General features: G+C 37.4%; 1 protein-coding gene across 4 annotated transcripts in view; it reads left to right on the forward strand.

Moving 5' to 3' along the window:
• The first annotated feature begins 86 nt into the window (after window positions 1-86).
• Window positions 87-26968, forward strand: part of exoc3 (exocyst complex component 3) — a 52934-nt gene continuing 26052 nt past the window's right edge. For 2 of the 4 annotated variants that reach the window (XM_061890682.1, XM_061890685.1), the window contains exons 1-6: window positions 147-300; window positions 3377-3561; window positions 7795-8014; window positions 9220-9392; window positions 13177-13389; window positions 14536-14714. In XM_061890682.1, the coding sequence (XP_061746666.1) occupies window positions 3418-3561; window positions 7795-8014; window positions 9220-9392; window positions 13177-13389; window positions 14536-14714 (929 nt within the window). In that variant the 5' untranslated portion in view covers window positions 147-300; window positions 3377-3417. Of the gene's footprint in view, window positions 301-3376; window positions 3562-7794; window positions 8015-9219; window positions 9393-13176; window positions 13390-14535; window positions 14715-26968 lie in introns of all 4 variants that reach the window. The other 2 variants (XM_061890684.1, XM_061890683.1) reach the window with 2 other exon arrangements.

Raw genomic sequence — 26968 nt, forward strand, 5'->3', positions numbered from 1 at the left:
ACATTTATAAAATCACGAGCTATTCCATTTAGATAAATACATTCGTTTTATAAATAAGCACGTTATTATACACACACCCGTTGGAACAATTATGTGAAAATATAATACTTGGCACGGTGATTCGAAAAAAGAACAATAAACCCAAAGCGGAAGTCGACGCCAACTCTGGGGCGTGGCCAAAGGCGGAAGTAAAGCCGACACAACCAGAAGATAAAGTATGACTAATCAGGTGATATTTATGTCATATTGCGAGATATGTTTGTAATGTGGGCAGCGGCCGTGGATTGTTCACACTGCCACGTAAGATTTATTACCATTTATTTCATAGCTGGCTTTTACCAGCCGCCTCGTGTCTTTTCTACTAACGTGTTAGCCACTTAGCTTAGCATTGCTTTGACATGTCACAACTTCGCTGTCGAACATTGCTACTAATGTTACATGTTCAACCTTACTACTACTAATGTTACATGTTCAACTTTACTACTAATAATGTTACATGTTCAACCTTACTACTAATAATGTTACGTGTTCAACCTTACTACTAATAATGTTACATGTTCAACCTTACTACTAATAATGTTACATGTTCAAGCTTACTACTAATAACGTCACATGTTCATCGTTACTACTAATAATGTTACATGTTCAACCTTACTACTAATAACGTTTTATGTTAAACTTGACTTCTAATTATGTTACATGTTAAACGTTACTAATAACTTTACATGCTAAACATGACTACTAATAACGTTACATGTTCAACCTTGCTACTAATAACGTTAAATGTTCAATCTTACAACTAATAACGTTACATGTTCAACGTGACTACTAATAACGTTACATGTTAAACCTTACTACTAACAATGTAACATGTTAAACGTGACTACTAATAACGTTACATGTTAAACGTGAGTACTAACAATGTTGCATGTTAAACGTTACTAATAACTTTACATGCTAAACGTGACTACTAAAAACGTTACATGTTCAACCTTGCTACTAATAACGTTACATGTTTAACGTTACTACTAATAACGTTACATGTTAAACATGACTACTAATTACATTACATGTTAAACGTGACTATTAATAACGTTACATGTTAAACATTACTACTAATAACGTTACATGTTAAACGTGACTACTAATTACATTACATGTTAAACGTGACTATTAATAACGTTACATGTTAAACATTACTACTAATAACGTTACATGTTAAACGTGACTACTAATAACGTTACTACTAATAACGTTACATGTTGAATGTTACTACTAATTAAATCACATGTTAAATGTGACTACTAATAACGTTACATGTTCAACCTTGCTACTAATAACGTTAAATGTTCAACCTTACTACTAATAACGTTACATGTTCAATGTGACTACTAATAACATTACATGTTAAACCTTACTACTAACAATGTAACATGTTAAACGTGACTACTAATAACGTTACATGTTAAACGTGAGTACTAACAATGTTGCATGTTAAACGTTACTAATAACTTTAAATGCTAAACGTGACTACTAAAAACGTTACATGTTCAACCTTGCTACTAATAACGTTACATGTTTAACGTTACTACTAATAACGTTACATGTTAAACGTGACTACCAATTACATTACATGTTAAACGTGACTATTAATAACGTTACATGTTAAACATTACTACTAATAACGTTACATGTTAAACGTGACTACTAATTACATTACATGTTAAACGTGACTATTAATAACGTTACATGTTAAACATTACTACTAATAACGTTACATGTTAAACGTGACTACTAATAACGTTACTACTAATAACGTTACATGTTGAATGTTACTACTAATTAAATCACATGTTAAATGTGACTACTAATAACGTTACATGTTCAACCTTTCTACTAATAGTGTTAAATGTTCAACCTTACTGCTAATAACGTTACATGTTCAACGTGACTACTAATAACGTTACATGTTAAACCTTACTACTAACAATGTAACATGTTAAGCGTGACTACTAATAACCTTACGTTAAACGTGACTACTAACAATGGTACATGTTAAACGTGACTACTAACAATGTTACATGTTCAACCATACTACTGATAACGTTACATGTTAAACGTTACATGACGTGACTACTAATAACGTTACTAATAATAACGGTATAGCTCGGTTGGTAGAGTGGCCGTGCCAGCAACTTGAGAGTTCCAGGTTCGATTCCCGCTCCCGCCATCCTAGTCACTGCCGTTGTTTCCTTGGGCAAGACACTTTACCCACCTGCTCCCAGTGCCACCCACACTGGTTTAAATGTAACTTAGATATTGGGTTTCACTATGTAAAGCGCTTTGAGTCGCTAGAGAAAAGCGCTATATAAATATAATTCACAATTCACAACGTTACATGTTCAACGTTACTACTAATAAAATCACATGTTAAACGTGACTACTAATAACATTACATGTTCAACCTTACTACTAATGTTAAATGTTCAACCTTCCTACTAATATCGGTTCATATTCAGTGTTACTACTAATAACGTTACGTGTTTAAATTGACTACTAATGATGTTACATGTTGAACGTAACTACTAATAATGTTACATGTTAAACGTTACTAAAAATAACGTTTCATGTTAAACGTGACTACTAATAAGGTTACATGCTAAACATGACTACTAATATTGTTACATGCTAAACATGACTACTAATATTGTTACATGTTAAAGTTACTACCAATAACGTTAAACACACGCCGAACGAGCACTCACAAACTCCACGGACGCTGTCGTCATGACTTTGCCAGCACCCTCCGCCACCCCAAAAGGGACAAGCAGTAGAAAATGGATGGATGGATGGGTTGTTGTTAAGTGTATTTCCAACACGCACACACTTACTATATGACGGACATATTTGTCCGAAAAGCAGAGCTTATTTGAATCATACCAATATGTGGTGAATACATAGCAAATAATTTAGGGATTTAACCATCTATGCGCCGTAATATCATCAAAAGTTTGAGAGAATGTAGAGAAATCACTGCACGTAAGCCATGATATTAAAGGATATCACCACATGGGCTCAGGAACACTTCAGAAAACAACAGTCAGTAACTACAGTTGGTCGCTACATCTGAAAGTACAAGTTAAAACTCTACTATGCAAAGCCACAGCCATTTGTCAACAACAGCCAGAAACGCTTTGCTGGGCCCGAGCTCAATTATTATTATAATTTTTTTTTAAATACATTTTTCGGCCACCTCCATGCAACCAGACGGAGCTTTCGTATTATAGACGTTTCATTACGATTATTATGTCAAATAATACGTTGTTGAGAATCATGTTTTGTGGTGAAGGTGACAGCATGTCTTGTTCCGTCCCAGGATGCTCGCATGAAGCCCGGCCAGGACTGAGCAGCAGCAGCATGGAGGAGACCAGCAGGGAGGCGGTGGCCACAGCTGTGCAGCGTGTAGCAGGCATGCTGCAGCGCTCTGACCAACTGGACAAGGTGGAGCAGTACAGACGAAGAGAGGCCAGGAAGAAAGCCTCCGTGGAAGCCCGGCTCAAAGTGAGCCAAACCACCTCAACATGCATCCAGCTTAGCATGTCTTCTAATTTCCCACATTCTGTACTGTAGCATGTTCACATACCCCTCCAGTGATAACAGTACGTACTTTATTGGCTTGCAAAAGCACTATATGAGGATTTTATTCCAAATGCTATCATTTATATCAGGGGTGTCCAAACTTTTTACATCGATATTACGTGGTGGGCCACACTGTAATTATGTGGGGTGCCACATTAAAAAAACAATTGGAAGGTCCACATTAAAAATATTAAATTTTTATGGTGGACCACTTAAAATGATGTTAAAACTATGTGGCTGGCCCCATTTAACCCCCAGGCCTTGACTTTGACATGTGATCTAAAATAAAAAAATATGGGGTGGGCCACAATAAATCTAGTGGTGGAGCACATTAAATGATGTGGCAAGCTACAATAAAATGAAGTGGTGGGCCACGATTTAAAATTAAGTGGCGTTGCACATAAAATGATGTGGTGGGGCCCTTGATTTTGATACCTTTTAATCTAAAATTTAAAATTATGAGATGGGCCACTCTGAAAAGATTTGGCAGACCACATTAAAAGTAGTGGCAGGCCACATAAAGTTAAGTAGTGGGCCACATTAGAATTATGTGGCCTGCTACGTTAAAACTGTATGGGACGGGCCACATTAAAAACAATTGATAGACCGCGTTAATTGTTTTGGTGGACCACTTAAAATGCAGAGGCAGGCCACAATAAAAGGATGTGGCGGGGCACGTTTAACTCCTGGGCTTTGAGTTTGACATGTGATCTCAATTTCAAAATTAAGAGACGGGCCACGTTAAAATGCAGTGGCGGGCCCCAATGAATCAAGTGGTGGAGCACATAAAATGATGTGGCAAGCCACAATAAAACTAAGTGGCGTTGCACATAAAATGATGTGGTAGGACCCATTGGCCCCCGGGCCTTGAGTTTGATACCTTTTAATCTAAAATTTAAGATTATGAGACGGGCCACGTTTAAAAGATATGGCAGACCACGTTAAAAGATGTGGCGGACCACATAAAATCACCTGATGGGCCCCGTTAAAAAAACTTCGCAGACCACATTAATTGTTGTGGTGGACCACTTAATATGACAAGGCAGGCCACAATAAAATTATGTGGCTAGCCACGTTTAACCCCCAAGCCTTCATTTTGCCATGTGAATCTCAAATTTTAAATTGTGGGATGGGCTACCTTGAAAAGAAGTGGCGGACCATATTAATAAATGTGGTGGACCACTTAAAAGGATGTGGCAGGCCACATTTAAACCCTCGGGCCTTGAGGTGCACGTGTGTATCAAAATGTAAAATTAAGAGACGGGCCACATTTAAAAGATATGGCAGACCACGTTAAAAGAGGTGGCGTACCACATAAAATCACCTGATGGGCCACTATAAAAAAACTTCACAGACCACATTAATTGTTGTGGTGGACCACTTAAAATGACGAGGCAGGCCACGGTAAAATGATGTGGCTAGCCACGTTTAACCCCCAAGCCTTCATTTTGCCATGTGAATCTCAAATTTTAAATTGTGGGATGGGTTACCTTGAAAAGAAGTGGCGGACCATATTAATAAATGTGGTGGACCACTTAAAAGGATGTGGCAGGCCACGTTTAAACCCTCGGGCCTTGAGTTTGACGTGTGTATCAAAATGTAAAATTAAGAGACGGGCCACATTAAAATGCAGTGGCGGGCCCGTTAAAGGCCTACTGAAAGCCACTACTAGCGACCACGCAGTCTGATAGTTTATATAGCAATGATGAAATATTAACATTGCAACACATGCCAATACGGCCGCTTTAGTTTACTAAATTACAATTTGAAATTTCCCGCGAGGTATCCTGTTGAAAACGTCGCGGAATGATGACGCTTATGTTGACGCGAGTTTGTGACGTTATTGGTTGGAGGGGACATTTCAGCCCAGCACCACTCACAGCTAAAAGGCGTCTCTTTTCATCGCTTAATTACACAGTATTTTGGACAACCGTGTTGCTGAATCTTTTGCAATTTGTTCAAGTAATAATGGAGACTATAAAGAAGAATGCTGTTGGTGGAAAGCGGTGGATTGCAGCTGCCTTTAGCAACAGAAACACAGCCGGTGTTTCTTTGTTTGTTGTGAAGCTTTAACACAGAGCGGTCAAGCGAACATGTTTCTGTACCACATGTCAACCAATTGTGATATTAAGTTGGCTTCTACCGGAGACTTGAGTGGATTATGCGACCTCCTCCTGCAGCTGTCAAAAAGGCAGCTGTGATCTTGGCTCCTCCATTGGCTTCTCTCAGAGACACTGGCGTTCACCGCAGCCCTCCGACTTTCAGGTATGACTTTATAATCTCACTAAAACGCTATTAATACAATAGGCAGATAAGGGATCTTCCAGAATTATCCTAGTAAATGTGTCTAATAACATCTGAATCGCTCCCACTGCCGTCGCCTTTTTTTTAATGTATTGCTTCACTCTAACTTTCCTCATCCACGAATCTTTCATCCTTGCTCAAATTAATGGGGAAATTGTCACTTTCTCGGTCCGAATAAGATGTGAGGAGCCCTACAACCCGTGACGTCACGCGCACATCGTCTGCTATTTCCGGTAAAGGCAAGGCTTTTTTATAAGCGACGAAAAGTTGCAAATTTTATCGTCAATGTTCTTTCAGCAAAAATATGGCAATATCGCGAAATGATCAAGTATGACACATAGAATGGACCTGCTATCCCTGTTTAAATAAGAAAATCTCATGTTGTTTGGATTTAAAAAGTCACTCATTGTACCAGGTTTAACATTAAAACTTTAATAATAATCAACATTTTTTAAATTCATTTTAGGTTGTTACGGCTACTTTTGCGTTCAAAAAAGTTTGAAAAAATAAAGATTGCAGAGTAGTGCTGAGGAATAGGTTTATAACTCACCAAATTCCTTAATAAGCATTTGCGGAGATATTTCTAAATTCAAAATGATTATAATTTATTTTCACAAACAAAATATTCTCTGTGGTTGACTGCAACATAATCAAAATAACTTATTTAGCGGTAAATAAACTGTTTCACTCCTCACTTCTTCATGACAGACAGACAAAAGGAGCCCACAGCTGTCCTGTCTTCTTAATTATAGGAGGAGGAAGTGGCTCACCAGTCAATCATAATTCATCCAATAATTCATCAACATCATCATTGGCATTATTTGATTTCATTGTCAAAACAATTTATTAATCAATAATATAGATAGGCTCCAACATAGGTTTTGAAACTACTTTGTTTGGATTTAAAAAGTCACTCATTGTACCAGGTTTAAAATTAAAACTTTAATAACAATCACAATTTAATTTATTCATGTTAGGTTTTTAAACTACTTTGTTTGGGTTTAAAAAGTCACTCATTGTATCAGGTTTAAAATTAAAACTTTAATAATAATCACACTATTTTATTCATGTTGGGTTTGTAATGTTAAGTTCTATTTTGAGGGCTGTAGTTTCCAGCTAGCGACGAGTACCAATTAGAAAATTTAAAGGCTAATTTTATACAAGATATAGAAGTACATCTGTTTATTTTTCTCATTTAAAAGAGCTTGACAGACAGGAAACAGATGTAACAAAATAAGAGCACAAACCTGGAACAAATAGTAAACAGCAAACCCTCCCTTTCAAATTAATAGGGAAATCGTCGCTTTCTCGGTCCGAATTGCTCTTGCTGCTGTTGGCTATGATTGTAAATAATGTTCAGATGTGAGGAGCTCCACAACCGTGACGTCACGCGCACATCGTGCTACTTCCGGTACAGGCAAGGCTTTTTTATTAGCGACCAAAAGTTGCGAACTTTATCGTCAATGTTCTCTACTAAATCCTTTCAGCAAAAATATGGCAATATGGCGAAATGATGAAGTATGACACATAGAATGGACCTGCTATCCCCGTTTAAATAAGAACATCTCATTTCAGTAGGCGTTTAAGATGACGTGGCTGGCCATTTTCAAACCTTTAGGCCTTGAGTTTGACATGTGATCTAAAATGTAAAATTAATAGACAGGCCTCATTAAATGAAGTGACAGTCCACTTTAAAGAAACGGGACGGGCCATGTAAAATGATGTGCGGCCCAGACTCCAGTTCAACACCTGTGATGTAATCTTGTGTTGAAAACTTGTGCAGCCAGGCCACAATAATGTCATGTGACCCACTTAGAAGGTGCCAAACAATGTTATGTTGTTGTGGTCCAGGCTGCCATCCAGTCCCAGCTGGACGGGGTCCGCACAGGACTGAGCCAGCTGCACAGCGCCCTGCTGGACGTGAAGGACATCCAGAGCTCCCTGAGCGACGTGAGCCAGGACTGGAGGCAGAGTATCAGCACCATCGAGAACCTGAAGGACGTGAAGGATGCCGTGGTCCAGCACAGTCAGCTGGCCTCCGCTGTGGAGAACCTCAAGAACATCTTCTCAGGTAGGAAGCAACTACATCCTTCTTGGAATCTTAAAGTCCCCAAAAAAACAAGTCATCTAGATTTAAGTGCTAAAATAAAATAAAATAATTTATAAATATGTGACTTATGTTCAACAATTTTAATAATTTAGCTCAAAACATAATAATGAATGAAAATCAATGTTGTTATGAATGATTGACATATTTGAGGCTCACATTACTTCACTTCAAATATTACACTTTTACATTTTTCGGGGGAAAATATTGCATATTTTTATTTTTTGCCATAAAAAACACGTTTAAAACAAACCATAAAAATATAATTAAAAAAACTGTATTTGACGGATGGATCCGAGGTTGATCTACAGATTTTTTTACTTTATTTTGAGAGATAGTTTTGAAGTTGCTCTCAATATTTAAGCGCTAAAAAGGGTGAAAAAAATGATTTGGACCCTTTCAGATCCCTAAAAATGTTAGTGTTATTTTCTTAAACTGTCAAAAAATAATAATGAATCAAAATCAATGTTGTTATGAATTATTGACATCATTTAGGGCCCCAATTACCTCACTTCAAATATTACACTTGGACATTTTTTCGGTGGAATATATTGCATATTTTGTGGTTTTGCCTAAAAAATACTTTTCTCTAATGAACATGACATAAAACATCAAAATAATGTATTTTTTGTAACTTTATTTTGAGATTCAGAGATTTAAGTGCTAAAAAAGGAAACATTTGCTTTCATGAGTGGGACCCTTTTGGAGAATTTTAGTGTGTTTTTAAAAAAAACTGTCAAAAAATAATAATGAATCAAAATCAATGTTGTTATGAATTATTGACATCATTTAGGCGCCCTAATTACTTCACATCGAATATTACACTTCGACATTCTTGCGGTGGAAAATATTGCATATTTTGTGTTTTTTTTCCCCCAACAAACTTTTCTCCAACAAAACAGGCTTAAAATATAAAAATAATATATATTTTTTTACTTTAAATCGAGAGATAGGTTTGATGTTGATTTAGAGATTCAATAAATAGATATTATATATTTCTATATATTATGACTGAGACCAACTTGAGGGTCACCCTGAACTTAAAGGTCGAACAAAAGCATATATTGAGTGAGTTTAGAAATGAAAAATATCCAAATGGCCTTTTACATAACAGGTGTTTTAAGCCATGACAGTTTTAAAAGGAACAAAGTATTTCCCCGCTGTGGCAGTCCCAGAGATCGTGGGCCACACCCAGCAGCTGATCGAGCAGGCGGAGCTGCTGCAGGCCCACAGGAAGCTGATGGAGCTGGAGAGTTCCCGGGACGATCTCATGTACGAGCAGTACCGCATGGACAGCAAGAACACCAGCGACATGCACCTCATCTCCATCTACTTTGAAGAGGTGAGTGGGCGGGGCCAGCACCTCACTGCTCACTGCTCACCCTCACTGCCACTGGTCTGTGGGATTTCCCGGACATTTAAAACTTGCACCATTTCCACATTTTTCAACCTATTCAAGCTATTCCACCTTCAACACATTCCACCATTCTGGAAATTGAATCCACCCTTTTTCCAAGTTCAAAACAATTCCCAGAATTACAGGTTTTCTGGGACATATTTCCCACTCAAAATGAATTGGCCATTTTTAAAATTTCCACATTTTTCAACCTATTCAAACCATTTCACCTTCAACACATTCCACCATTCTGGAAATTGAAGCTACCCTTTTTCCAAGTTCAAAAAAATTGCCAGGTTTTCTGGGACATTTTTCCCACTCAAAACAATTTGGCCATTTTTTTAATTTTCACAATTTCCACATGTTTAACCTATTCAAACCATTCCACCTTCAACACATTCCACCATTCTGGAAATTGAATCCACTCTTTTTCCAAGTTCAAAAAAATTCCCAGAATTACAGGTTTTCTGGGACATTTTTCCCACTCAAAATGAATTGTCCATTTTTCAAATTTCCACATTTTTCAACCTATTCAAACCATTTCACCTTCAACACATTCCACCATTCTGGAAATTGAAGCTACCCTTTTTCCAAGTTCAAAAAAATGTCCAGGGTTTTCTGGGACATTTTTCCCACTCAAAACAATTTGGCCATTTTTTTAATTTTCACAATTTCCACGTTTCAACCTATGCAAACCATTCCACCTTCAACACATTCCACCATTCTGGAAATTGAAGCTACGCTTTTTCCAAGTTGAAAAAAGCCCAGTTTCCACTGGTTTAGCTCGGTTGGTAGAGTGGCCGTGCCAGCAACTTGAGGGTTGCAGGTTCGATTCCCACTTCCGCCATCCTAGTCGCTGCCGTTGTGTCCTTGGGCAAGACACTTTACCCACCTGTTCCCAGTGCCACCCACACTGGTTTGAATGTAACTTAGATATTGGGTTTCACTATGTAAAGCGCTTTGAGTCACTAGAGAAAAAGCACTATATAAATATAATTCACTTCACTTCACTATTTTCTGGCGGCGGCTACTCCCACATTTTTCAACCCACTTCAACCGTTCCACCGTTAACATTTCTCTCAATCAGGACAAAAAAACAAAGTTGTTTTTTGAACTGGAAAAATTCCCAGGTTTTCCCCAAATTCCAGGAATTCCGTAATACCATTTCTCATTTCAACATTCTACTACTTCAAGGTTTCTCCCCCGATTTGAAAAATTCCAACACCGACCATTTCAACTCATTCGGACCATTCATGTTTTTTAACCATTTTCAAAAACATTCCCGATTTTCCCGAAATTCCCTAATACCATTTACTACGTCAACATTTATTGACCGATTTAAGCAATTCCAACACCGACCAATTCTGCTCATTCAGGACAATCATGCTCCTAATCATTTTCCCAAAAAAATCCTGATTTTCACAAATTTCCAGGAAAATCCCATTGAAATGAATGGGACATTTTTCCAAGTTGCACAATTCCCACATTTTTCAACCTATTCAAAGCATTCCAACATCAACACATTCCACTCGTCCTGGACATTCAAACTAACCCTTTCCCAAGTTCCGAACCAAATTCCGGTTTTCCTGGAAATTGAAAGTCTTCAACATTCAACAGTCCTTCAGGAATTGCCTCATGTAGTTATAATTGTTGTTGTCAATAATACATTGCGAGTACTACTTTGAATGGAGAATGGATTCGTCACCCCAGGAATCGCATGAAATCGTCACGTTCCCTAAGATTCTCAGCCCTAACAATGAATCCCAACTCCAAAATATGATTCATTTGATTTAAAAATGAATATTTGATGGCCCTTGTCTTGAGTTTACAATCATTTCTACAACTCTTATTTTTTTGGGGGATGAAGTGATTGGAGCACATACTTGTTGCTCACAAAAAACATTCATGAAGTTTGCTTCTTTTATGAACGGGGTTTTGCCAGGACCGGTCTCAAAGACAGCAACAGGTGCGTAGATGGCCCAGGTGGGCCTTGTTATCTAATCACCGGTCGCCTGTATTAGCAGTAGCCGTGATGAGACGAGTAGTCAGCACTTTGCTGAAATGCAAAAGCTACTGCGCCTTTTGATGAAAATAAAACAGTGTTATACCATGAAATTCCTGGCTCTCCTGGCAGTGTGCGGTGGTCCAAAGAATCCACGAGAGAGCAACATCTGCAGTCCCATTAGAAGCAGCAGTTCCATTGGCAGCAAAACAGGCCCAGAGCATAATACTACCACCACCCTGCTTGATGGTAGGGATGGTGTTCCTGGGATTAAAGGCCCACCTTTTCTCCTCCAAACATATTGCTGGGTATTGTGGCCAAACAGCTCCATTTTTGTTTCACTGACATCACATGGACAAAGATAAGACCTTCTGGAGGAAAGTTCTGTGGTCAGATGAAACAAAACTGGAGCTGTTTGGCCACAATACCCTGGAGGAGAAAGGGTAAGGCCTTTTAATCCCAGGAACACCACCCTACCGTCAAGCATGGTGGTGGTAGTATTATGCTCTGGGACCGTTTTGCTGCCAATGGAACTGCTGCTTTAAATGGGACTGCAGATGTTGCCCTCTAGTGGGTTCTTTGGACCACCACACACTGCCAGGAGAGCCAGGAATTTCAGAGTATAACACTGTTTTTATTTTCATCAAAAGGCGCAGAGGCTTTTGCTTTTCAGCAAAGTGTCTTTGTCTGCTGAGCTGCACCTCCAACCTCAACTACTCGTCTCATCACGGCTGCTGCTAATAAATGCGACAGGTGATTAGATAACAAGGCCCACCTGTCACTGTCTTTGAGGCCGGTCCTGGCAACTCCCCGTTCCGCGCTAGGCCCGCAGGCCACGCCTACCTCCACAGGAACAAATAAAAAGGAGGATTAGCTCCAAATTGTTCAGGGCTATGAACCCAAAACACACCTCAAAAGTGGAAAAGGAATGGCTTAATCAGGCTAGAATGAAGGTTTTTTTAGTATGCCATCCATCAGATTTTCTACCGCTTAATCCCTTTTGGGGTCGCTGGTGCCCATCTCAGCTACAATCGAGCGGAAGGTGGCATACACCCTGGACAAGTTGCCACCTCATCGCGGGTTGTTTTTTTTAGAATGGCCTTCCCAAAGTCCTGACTTAAAGGTGTGGACAATGCTGAAGAAACAAGTCCATGTCAGAAAAGCAAACTCATTTAACTGAACTGCAGCATTTTTGTCAAGAGGAGTAGTCAAAAATTCAAGCTGAAGCTTTTGTTCTTTACAAGTGTATGTACACTTTTTTATCGCAACTGTATCTTGAGTAAAAAGGACCACTGAGACAGAATAGTACGTGGCCAAATTTTACTAAAGCTTTAGGAGACCAGCCCAACCGTAGCGTCGACAAGAGAAATCGAAAGTCAAACAAAAAGAGTCAGCTTATGTAGAGCGAAAAAAGCCCCTCCCGTTCAGAAAGGAGCGCGGCTGCTTCTTCAAAACAGGTAAGGAACTGGCCAAAACAGACAAACAGCAGCCCTTAAGACAAAACAAAGAGTTTCGTAGCGGAAATAAGATAAAAGCAAGGAGGTCACGAGAAGACATGGGAAAATACTAGCTGCTTTAAACGTGACTATGGATTGAATCTCATTCTCACAATGGCTAGAAAAGAAACACTCTCTAGGTTTATTGTGGTTGTTTTTTTTCCCGGCCATTCATGGACTGTGGCATATTTGGAGCGAGAAGGTGGCAAATGGAGGATGTGGTGTCTTCCAGGTCCAGGGTCTGTCAGACGAGCTGGCCAAGCAGCTGTGGATGGTCCTGCAGCGAGCCATGGGGACAGTGCGCCGTGACCCCACCATGCTGGTGTCGGTGGTCCGCATCATCGAGCGCGAGGAGAAGATCGACCGCCGCATGGTGGACCGCAAGAAACAGACGGGCTTCATCCCGCCTGGACGACCCAAAAGATGGAAGGACAGAATGTTTGAGGTCAGAAGGATGAACTTGTTCTATTATTAGGGACCGAATGTCCCTTTGGGACAGAGGACCCTTTTGTATTTCTAAGGTTTTATTATTATTATACCACCGCCTCTTTGAGCTGTAATTTTACCCCCTTAACATGCTTCAAAACTCACCAAATTTGACACACACATTAGGACTGGCAAAAATGGCCATCTAATAAAAGAACCAAACCCCAAAACTCAAAATTGCGCTCTAGCGCCCCCTAGGAAAAAACACAGACAAAACTGCTTGTAACGTCCGTTAGGAATGTTGTAGAGACATGAAACAAAAACCTCTATATAGGTCTGACTTAGACCTAGATTTCATACAATAACCTCCTTCAGCAAAAATCAACAGGGAGTTGGCAAAAATCCCCTCAAAACAAAAGTTTCCTAAAAAAAAATGTCATTTTTGCCTCTTTGAGCTGTAATTTGACCCCCTTATAATGCTTCAGAACTCACCAAACTGGACACACGTCAGGACTGGCAAAAATTGCGATATAATAAAAATAAATAAAAAACTCAAAATTGCGCTCTAGCGCCCCCTAGGAATAAAACACAGACAAAACTGATCCTAGAAAGAAACCACAGACATAACTGCTTGTAACTTCCGGTAGGAATGTCGTAGAGACATGAAACAAAAACCTCTATGTAGGTCTCACTTAGACCTACATTTCATCTATTTACATCCTTCAGCAAAAATCTACAGGAAGCCTTTCAAAACAAAAGTTTTATAAAAACCTGTCACCTTTTTTCAAACATTATCTCCTCTGAGCGCATTTGTTGTGTCGGCTTCAAACTCGCACAGGAAAGAGATTGAACCCTTCTGATTACAAGTTGCCCAAAGAGTTTTTGAACTGCTCCGGTTTTTACAGTAGGTATACTACACTATGGTGTAGTAGTTCTATTACAGTATGTATACTACACTATGGTGTAGTAGTACTATTACAGTATGTATACTACACTATGGTGTAGTAGTACTATTACAGTATGTATACTACACTATGGTGTAGTAGTACTATTACAGTATGTATACTACACTGTGGGTAGTAGCACTATTACAGTATGTGTAGCTCGAGGCCTGAGCAGAAGTGGCTTGAATCCAATGCAGTCCTCGGGTGTTGTTGTCCCGCAGGTGTTGGAGGGGACCGTCAGCACACGCATCGAGAGCACCCAGTCCGTGACCAGAGAAGCAGACAAGATGTGGCTGGTTCGTCTCCTGGAGATCACCAGGAAATATGTGCTGGATGACCTCATTGTGGTCAAGAACCTCATGGTGCACTGCTTCCCCCCACATTATGACACCTACAACAGGTAACAGCAATACATTATAACAGGTAATACACACATTATGACACCTACAACAGGTAATACACACATTATGACACCTACAACAGGTAATACACACATTATGACACCTACAACAGGTAACAGCAATACATTATAACAGGTAATACACACATTATGACACCTACAACAGGTAATACACACATTATGACACCTACAACAGGTAATACACACATTATGACACCTACAACAGGTAATACACACATTATGACACCTACAATAGGTAACAGCAATACATTATAACAGGTAATACACACATTATGACACCTACAATAGGTAATACACACATTATGACACCTACAATAGGTAATACACACATTATTACACCTACAACAGGTAATACACACATTATGACACCTACAATAGGTAACAGCAATACATTAGAACAGGTAATACACACATTATGACACCTACAATAGGTAATACACACATTATGACACCTACAACAGGTAATACACACATGACACCTACAATAGGTAACAGCAATATATTATAACCGGTAATACACACATGACACCTACAATAGGTAACAGCAATACATTATAACAGGTAATGCACACATTATGACACCTACAACATGGAATACACACATTATGACACCTACAATAGGTAACAGCAATACATTATAACAGGTAATACACACATTATGACACCTACAACAGGTAACAGCAATACATTATAACAGGTAATACACACATTATGACACCTACAACAGGTAATACACACATTATGACACCTACAATAGGTAACAGCAATACATTATAACAGGTAATACACACATTACACCTACAACAGGTAATACACACATCATGACACCTACAATAGGTAACAGCAATACATTAGAACAGGTAATACACACATTATGACACCTACAATAGGTAATACACACATGACACCTACAATAGGTAACAGCAATACATTATAACAGGTAATACACACATTACACCTACAACAGGTAATACACACATCATGACACCTACAATAGGTAACAGAAATACATTATAACAGGTAATACACACATTATTACACCTACAACAGGTAATACACACATTATGACACCTACAACATGGAATACACACATTATGACACCTACAACAGGTAATACACACATGACACCTACAATAGGTAACAGCAATACATTACAACAGGTAATACACATATTATGACACCTACAACAGGTAATACACACATTATGACACCTACAATAGGTAACAGCAATACATTATAACAGGTAATACACACATTACACCTACAACAGGTAATACACACATGACACCTACAATAGGTAACAGCAATACATTATAACAGGTAATACACACATTACACCTACAACAGGTAATACACACATCATGACACCTACAATAGGTAACAGAAATACATTATAACAGGTAATACACACATTATTACACCTACAACAGGTAATACACACATTATGACACCTACAACATGGAATACACACATTATGACACCTACAACAGGTAATACACACATGACACCTACAATAGGTAACAGCAATACATTACAACAGGTAATACACATATTATGACACCTACAACAGGTAATACACACATTATGACACCTACAACAGGTAACAGCAATACATTATAACAGGTAATACACACATTATGACACCTACAACAGGTAACAGCAATACATTATAACAGGTAATACACACATTATGACACCTACAACAGGTAACAGCAATACATTATAACAGGTAATACACACATTACACCTACAACAGGTAATACACACATTATGACACCTACAATAGGTAACAGCAATACATTAGAACAGGTAATACACACATTATGACACCTACAACAGGTAATACACACATTATGACACCTACAACAGGTAATACACACATGACACCTACAATAGGTAACAGCAATACATTATAACAGGTAATACACACATTACACCTACAACAGGTAATACACACATTATGACACCTACAATAGGTAACAGAAATACATTATAACAGGTAATACACACATTATGACACCTACAACATGGAATACACACATTATGACACCTACAACAGGTAATACACACATGACACCTACAATAGGTAACAGCAATACATTACAACAGGTAATACACATATTATGACACCTACAACAGGTAATACACACATTATGACACCTACAACAGGTAATACACACATGACACCTACAATAGGTAACAGCAATACATTATAACAGGTAATACGCATATTATGACACCTACAACAGGTAATACACACATTATGACACCTACAACAGGTAATACACACATGACACCTACAATAGGTAATAGCAATACATTACAACAGGTAATACACACATTATGACACCTACAACAGGTAACAGCAATACATTACAACAGGTAATATACACATTATGACACCTACAACAGGTAATACACACATTATGACACCTACAACAGGTAATACACACATTATGGCACCTACAACAGGTAATACACACATTATGACACCTACAACAGGTAATACACACATGACACCTACAACAGGTAACAGCAATACATTATAACAGGTAATACACACATTACACCTACAACAGGTAATACACACATTATGACACCTACAATAGGTAACAGCAATACATTAGAACAGGTAATACACACATTATGACACCTACAACAGGTAATACACACATTATGACACCTACAACAGGTAATACACACATGACACCTAGAATAGGTAACAGCAATACATTATAACAGGTAATACACACATTACACCTACAACAGGTAATACACACATTATGACACCTACAATAGGTAACAACAATACATTACAACAGGTAATACACATATTATGACACCTACAACAGGTAATACACACATGACACCTACAATAGGTAACAGCAATACATTACAACAGGTAATACACATATTATGACACCTACAACAGGTAATACACACATTATGACACCTACAACAGGTAATACACACATGACACCTACAATAGGTAACAGCAATACATTACAACAGGTAATACACATATTATGACACCTACAACAGGTAATACACACATTATGACACCTACAACAGGTAATACACACATGACACCTACAATAGGTAATAGCAATACATTACAACAGGTAATACACACATTATGACACCTACAACAGGTAATACACACATTATGACACCTACAACAGGTAACAGCAATACATTACAACAGGTAATACACACATTATGACACCTACAACAGGTAATACACACATTATGACACCTACAACAGGTAATACACACATTATGACACCTACAACAGGTAATACACACATTATGACACCTACAACAGGTAATACACACATGACACCTACAACAGGTAACAGCAATACATTATAACAGGTAATACACACATTACACCTACAACAGGTAATACACACATTATGACACCTACAATAGGTAACAGCAATACATTATAACAGGTAATACACACATTATGACACCTACAACAGGTAATACACACATGACACCTACAATAGGTAACAGCAATACATTAGAACAGGTAATACACACATTACACCTACAACAGGTAATACACACATTATGACACCTACAATAGGTAACAGCAATACATTATAACAGGTAATACACACATTATGACACCTACAACAGGTAATACACACATGACACCTACAATAGGTAACAGCAATACATTACAACAGGTAATACACACATTATGACACCTACAACAGGTAATATACACATTATGACACCTACAACAGGTAATACACACATTATGACACCTACAACAGGCAATACACACATTATGACACCTACAACAGTTAATACACACATGACACCTACAACAGGTAACAGCAATACATTATAACAGGTAATACACGCATTATGACACCTACAACAGGTAATACACACATGACACCTACAATAGGTAACAGCAATACATTATAACAGGTAATACACACAATACACCTACAACAGGTAATACACACATCATGACACCTACAATAGGTAACAGCAATACATTATAACAGGTAATACACACATTATGACACCTACAACAGGTAATACACACATGACACCTACAATAGGTAACAGCAATACATTACAACAGGTAATACACACATTATGACACCTACAACAGGTAATACACACATTATGACACCTACAACAGGTAATACACACATTATGACACCTACAACAGGTAATACACACATTATGACACCTACAACAGGCAATACACACATTATGACACCTACAACAGGTAATACACACATGACACTTACAACAGGTAATACACACATCATGACACCTACAACAGGTAATACACACATGACACCTACAATAGGTAACAGCAATACATTACAACAGGTAATACACACATTATGACACCTACAACAGGTAACAGCAATACATTACAACAGGTAATACACACATTATGACACCTACAACAGGTAATGCACACATTATGACACCTACAACAGGTAATACACACATGACACCTACAATAGGTAACAGCAATACATTAGAACAGGTAATACACACATTACACCTACAACAGGTAATACACACATTATGACACCTACAATAGGTAACAGCAATGCATTATAACAGGTAATACACACATTATGACACCTACAACAGGTAATACACACATGACACCTACAATAGGTAACAGCAATACATTACAACAGGTAATACACACATTATGACACCTACAACAGGCAATACACACATTATGACACCTACAACAGTTAATAGACACATGACACAACAGGTAACAGCAATACATTATAACAGGTAATACACGCATTATGACACCTACAACAGGTAATACACACATGACACCTACAATAGGTAACAGCAATACATTATAACAGGTAATACACACATTACACCTACAACAGGTAATACACACATCATGACACCTACAACAGGTAACAGCAATACATTATAACAGGTAATACACACATTACACCTACAACAGGTAATACACACATGATGACACCTACAATAGGTAACAGCAATACATTATAACAGGTAATACACACATTATGACACCTACAACAGGTAATACACACATGACACCTACAATAGGTAACAGCAATACATTACAACAGGTAATACACACATTATGACACCTACAACAGGTAATACACACATGACACCTACAACAGGTAACAGCAATACATTATAACAGGTAATACACGCATTATGACACCTACAACAGGTAATACACACATGACACCTACAATAGGTAACAGCAATACATTATAACAGGTAATACACACATTACACCTACAACAGGTAATACACACATCATGACACCTACAACAGGTAACAGCAATACATTATAACAGGTAATACACACATTACACCTACAACAGGTAATACACACATTATGACACCTACAATAGGTAACAGCAATACATTATAACAGGTAATACACACATTATGACACCTACAACAGGTAATACACACATGACACCTACAATAGGTAACAGCAATACATTACAACAGGTAATACACACATTATGACACCTACAACAGGTAATAAACACATTATGACACCTACAACAGGTAATACACACATTATGACACCTACAACAGGCAATACACACATTATGACACCTACAACAGGTAACAGCAATACATTATAACAGGTAATACACGCATTATGACACCTACAACAGGTAATACACACATGACACCTACAACAGGTAACAGCAATACATTATAACAGGTAATACACATTATTTCACCTACAACAGGTAATACACACATGACACCTACAACAGGTAACAGCAATAAATTATAACAGGTAATACACACATTATTACACCTACAACAGGTAATACACACATTATGACACCTACAACAGGTAATACACACATGACACCTACAATAGGTAACAGCAATACATTATAACAGGTAATACACACATTATGACACCTACAACAGGTAATACACACATTATGACACCTACAACAGGTAATACACACATTATGACACCTACAACAGGTAATACACACATGACACCTACAATAGGTAACAGCAATACATTATAACAGGTAATACACACATTATTACACCTACAACAGGTAATACACACATTATGACACCTACAATAGGTAACAGCAATACATTAGAACAGGTAATACACACATTATGACACATACAACAGGTAATACACACATTATGACACCTACAACAGGTAATACACACATTATGACACCTACAACAGGTAACAGCAATACATTATAACAGGTAATACACGCATTATGACACCTACAACAGGTAATACACACATGACACCTACAACAGGTAACAGCAATACATTATAACAGGTAATACACATTATTTCACCTACAACAGGTAATACACACATGACACCTACAACAGGTAACAGCAATACATTATAACAGGTAATACACATTATTTCACCTACAACAGGTAATACACACATGACACCTACAACAGGTAACAGCAATACATTATAACAGGTAATACACACATTATTACACCTACAACAGGTAATACACACATTATGACACCTACAACAGGTAATACACACATGACACCTACAATAGGTAACAGCAATACATTATAACAGGTAATACACACATTATGACACCTACAACAGGTAATACACACATTATGACACCTACAACAGGTAATACACACATTATGACACCTACAACAGGTAATACACACATGACACCTACAACAGGTAACAGCAATACATTATAACAGGTAATACACACATTATGACACCTACAACAGGTAATACACACATTATTACACCTACAACAGGTAATACACACATGACTCCTACAACAGGTAATACACACTTGACACCTACAACAGGTAACAGCAATACATTATAACAGGTAATCCACATTAGGACACCTACAACAGGTAATACACACATGACACCTACAACAGGTAACAGCAATACATTATAACAGGTAATACACATTATGACACAACAGGTAACAGCAATACATTATAACAGGTAATACACACATTATGACACCTACAACAGGTAATACACATTATGACACCTACAACAGGTAATACACACATGACACCTACAATAGGTAACAGCAATACATTATAACAGGTAATACACATTATGACACAACAGGTAACAGCAATACATTATAACAGGTAATACACACATTATGACACCTACAACAGGTCATACACACATGACACCTACAATAGGTAACAGCAATACATTATAACAGGTAATACACACATTATGACACCTACAACAGGTAATACACACATGACACCTACAACAGGTAACAGCAATACATTATAACAGGTAATACACACATTATGACACCTACAACAGGTAATACACACATTATTACACCTACAACAGGTAATACACACATTATTACACCTACAACAGGTAATACACACTTGACACCTACAACAGGTAACAGCAATACATTATAACAGGTAATCCACATTATGACACCTACAACAGGTAATACACACATGACACCTACAACAGGTAATACACACTTGACACCTACAACAGGTAACAGCAATACATTATAACAGGTAATACACATTATGACACCTACAACAGGTAATACACACATGACACCTACAACAGGTAACAGCAATACATTATAACAGGTAATACACATTATGTCACCTACAACAGGTAATACACACATGACACCTACAATAGGTAACAGCAATACATTATAACAGGTAATACACACATTATGACACTTACAACAGGTAATACACACATGACACCTACAACAGGTAACTGCAATACATTATAACAGGTAATACACATTATGACACCTACAACAGGTAATACACACAGTATTACACCTACAACAGGTAACAGCAATACATTATAACAGGTAATACACACATTATGACACCTACAACAGGTAATACACACATGACACCTACAACAGGTAACAGCAATACATTATAACAGGTAATACACACATTATTACACCTACAACAGGTAATACACACATGACACCTACAACAGGTAATACACACTTGACACCTACAACAGGTAACAGCAATACATTATAACAGGTAATACACATTATGACACCTACAACAGGTAATACACACATTATGACACCTACAACAGGTAACATCAAAACATAACAGGTAATACACACATTATTACACCTACAACAGGTAATACACACATTATTACACCTACAACAGGTAATACACACATTATTACACCTACAACAGGTAACATCAATACATCATAACAGGTAATACACACATTATTACACTTACAACAGGTGACATCAATACATTATAACAGGTAATACACACATTATGACACCTACAACAGGTAATACACACATTATTACACCTACAACAGGTAATACACACATTATTACACTTACAACAGGTGACATCAATACATTATAACAGGTAATACACACATTATGACACCTACAACAGGTAATACACACATTATGACACCTACAACAGGTAATACACACATTATTACACCTACAACAGGTAATACACACATTATTACACCTACAACAGGTAATACACACATGACACCTACAACAGGTAACAGCAATACATTATAACAGGTAATACACACATTATGACACCTACAACAGGTAATACACACATGACACCTACAATAGGTAACAGCAATACATTATAACAGGTAATACACACATTATTACACCTACAACAGGTAATACACACATTATGACACCTACAATAGGTAACAGCAATACATTAGAACAGGTAATACACACATTATGACACATACAACAGGTAATACACACATTATGACACCTACAACAGGTAATACACACATTATGACACCTACAACAGGTAACAGCAATACATTATAACAGGTAATACACGCATTATGACACCTACAACAGGTAATACACACATGACACCTACAACAGGTAACAGCAATACATTATAACAGGTAATACACATTATTTCACCTACAACAGGTAATACACACATGACACCTACAACAGGTAACAGCAATACATTATAACAGGTAATACACATTATTTCACCTACAACAGGTAATACACACATGACACCTACAACAGGTAACAGCAATACATTATAACAGGTAATACACACATTATTACACCTACAACAGGTAATACACACATTATGACACCTACAACAGGTAATACACACATGACACCTACAATAGGTAACAGCAATACATTATAACAGGTAATACACACATTATGACACCTACAACAGGTAATACACACATTATGACACCTACAACAGGTAATACACACATTATGACACCTACAACAGGTAATACACACATGACACCTACAACAGGTAACAGCAATACATTATAACAGGTAATACACACATTATGACACCTACAACAGGTAACAGCAATACATTATAACAGGTAATACACACATTACACCTACAACAGGTAATACACACATTATGACACCTACAATAGGTAACAGCAATACATTAGAACAGGTAATACACACATTATGAAACCTACAACAGGTAATACACACATGACACCTACAATAGGTAACAGCAATACATTATAACAGGTAATACACACATTACACCTACAACAGGTAATACACACATTATGACACCTACAACAGGTAATACACACATGACACCTACAATAGGTAACAGCAATACATTACAACAGGTAATACACATATTATGACACCTACAACAGGTAATACACACATTATGACACCTACAACAGGTAATACACACATGACACCTACAATAGGTAACAGCAATACATTATAACAGGTAATACACACATTATGACACCTACAACAGGTAATACACACATGACACCTACAACAGGTAACAGCAATACATTATAACAGGTAATACACACATTATGACACCTACAACAGGTAATACACACATTATTACACCTACAACAGGTAATACACACATGACTCCTACAACAGGTAATACACACTTGACACCTACAACAGGTAACAGCAATACATTATAACAGGTAATCCACATTAGGACACCTACAACAGGTAATACACACATGACACCTACAACAGGTAACAGCAATACATTATAACAGGTAATACACATTATGACACAACAGGTAACAGCAATACATTATAACAGGTAATACACACATTATGACACCTACAACAGGTAATACACATTATGACACCTACAACAGGTAATACACACATGACACCTACAATAGGTAACAGCAATACATTATAACAGGTAATACACATTATGACACAACAGGTAACAGCAATACATTATAACAGGTAATACACACATTATGACACCTACAACAGGTCATACACACATGACACCTACAATAGGTAACAGCAATACATTATAACAGGTAATACACACATTATGACACCTACAACAGGTAATACACACATGACACCTACAACAGGTAACAGCAATACATTATAACAGGTAATACACACATTATGACACCTACAACAGGTAACAGCAATACATTATAACAGGTAATACACACATTATGACACCTACAACAGGTAACAGCAATACATTATAACAGGTAATACACACATTACACCTACAACAGGTAATACACACATTATGACACCTACAATAGGTAACAGCAATACATTAGAACAGGTAATACACACATTATGACACCTACAACAGGTAATACACACATTATGACACCTACAACAGGTAATACACACATGACACCTACAATAGGTAACAGCAATACATTATAACAGGTAATACACACATTACACCTACAACAGGTAATACACACATTATGACACCTACAATAGGTAACAGAAATACATTATAACAGGTAATACACACATTATGACACCTACAACATGGAATACACACATTATGACACCTACAACAGGTAATACACACATGACACCTACAATAGGTAACAGCAATACATTACAACAGGTAATACACATATTATGACACCTACAACAGGTAATACACACATTATGACACCTACAACAGGTAATACACACATGACACCTACAATAGGTAACAGCAATACATTATAACAGGTAATACGCATATTATGACACCTACAACAGGTAATACACACATTATGACACCTACAACAGGTAATACACACATGACACCTACAATAGGTAATAGCAATACATTACAACAGGTAATACACACATTATGACACCTACAACAGGTAACAGCAATACATTACAACAGGTAATATACACATTATGACACCTACAACAGGTAATACACACATTATGACACCTACAACAGGTAATACACACATTATGGCACCTACAACAGGTAATACACACATTATGACACCTACAACAGGTAATACACACATGACACCTACAACAGGTAACAGCAATACATTATAACAGGTAATACACACATTACACCTACAACAGGTAATACACACATTATGACACCTACAATAGGTAACAGCAATACATTAGAACAGGTAATACACACATTATGACACCTACAACAGGTAATACACACATTATGACACCTACAACAGGTAATACACACATGACACCTAGAATAGGTAACAGCAATACATTATAACAGGTAATACACACATTACACCTACAACAGGTAATACACACATTATGACACCTACAATAGGTAACAACAATACATTACAACAGGTAATACACATATTATGACACCTACAACAGGTAATACACACATGACACCTACAATAGGTAACAGCAATACATTACAACAGGTAATACACATATTATGACACCTACAACAGGTAATACACACATTATGACACCTACAACAGGTAATACACACATGACACCTACAATAGGTAACAGCAATACATTACAACAGGTAATACACATATTATGACACCTACAACAGGTAATACACACATTATGACACCTACAACAGGTAATACACACATGACACCTACAATAGGTAATAGCAATACATTACAACAGGTAATACACACATTATGACACCTACAACAGGTAATACACACATTATGACACCTACAACAGGTAACAGCAATACATTACAACAGGTAATACACACATTATGACACCTACAACAGGTAATACACACATTATGACACCTACAACAGGTAATACACACATTATGACACCTACAACAGGTAATACACACATTATGACACCTACAACAGGTAATACACACATGACACCTACAACAGGTAACAGCAATACATTATAACAGGTAATACACACATTACACCTACAACAGGTAATACA

The sequence above is a fragment of the Nerophis ophidion genome, linkage group LG28 (assembly GCF_033978795.1).
Source record: "Nerophis ophidion isolate RoL-2023_Sa linkage group LG28, RoL_Noph_v1.0, whole genome shotgun sequence".
Lineage (NCBI taxonomy): Eukaryota > Metazoa > Chordata > Actinopteri > Syngnathiformes > Syngnathidae > Nerophis > Nerophis ophidion.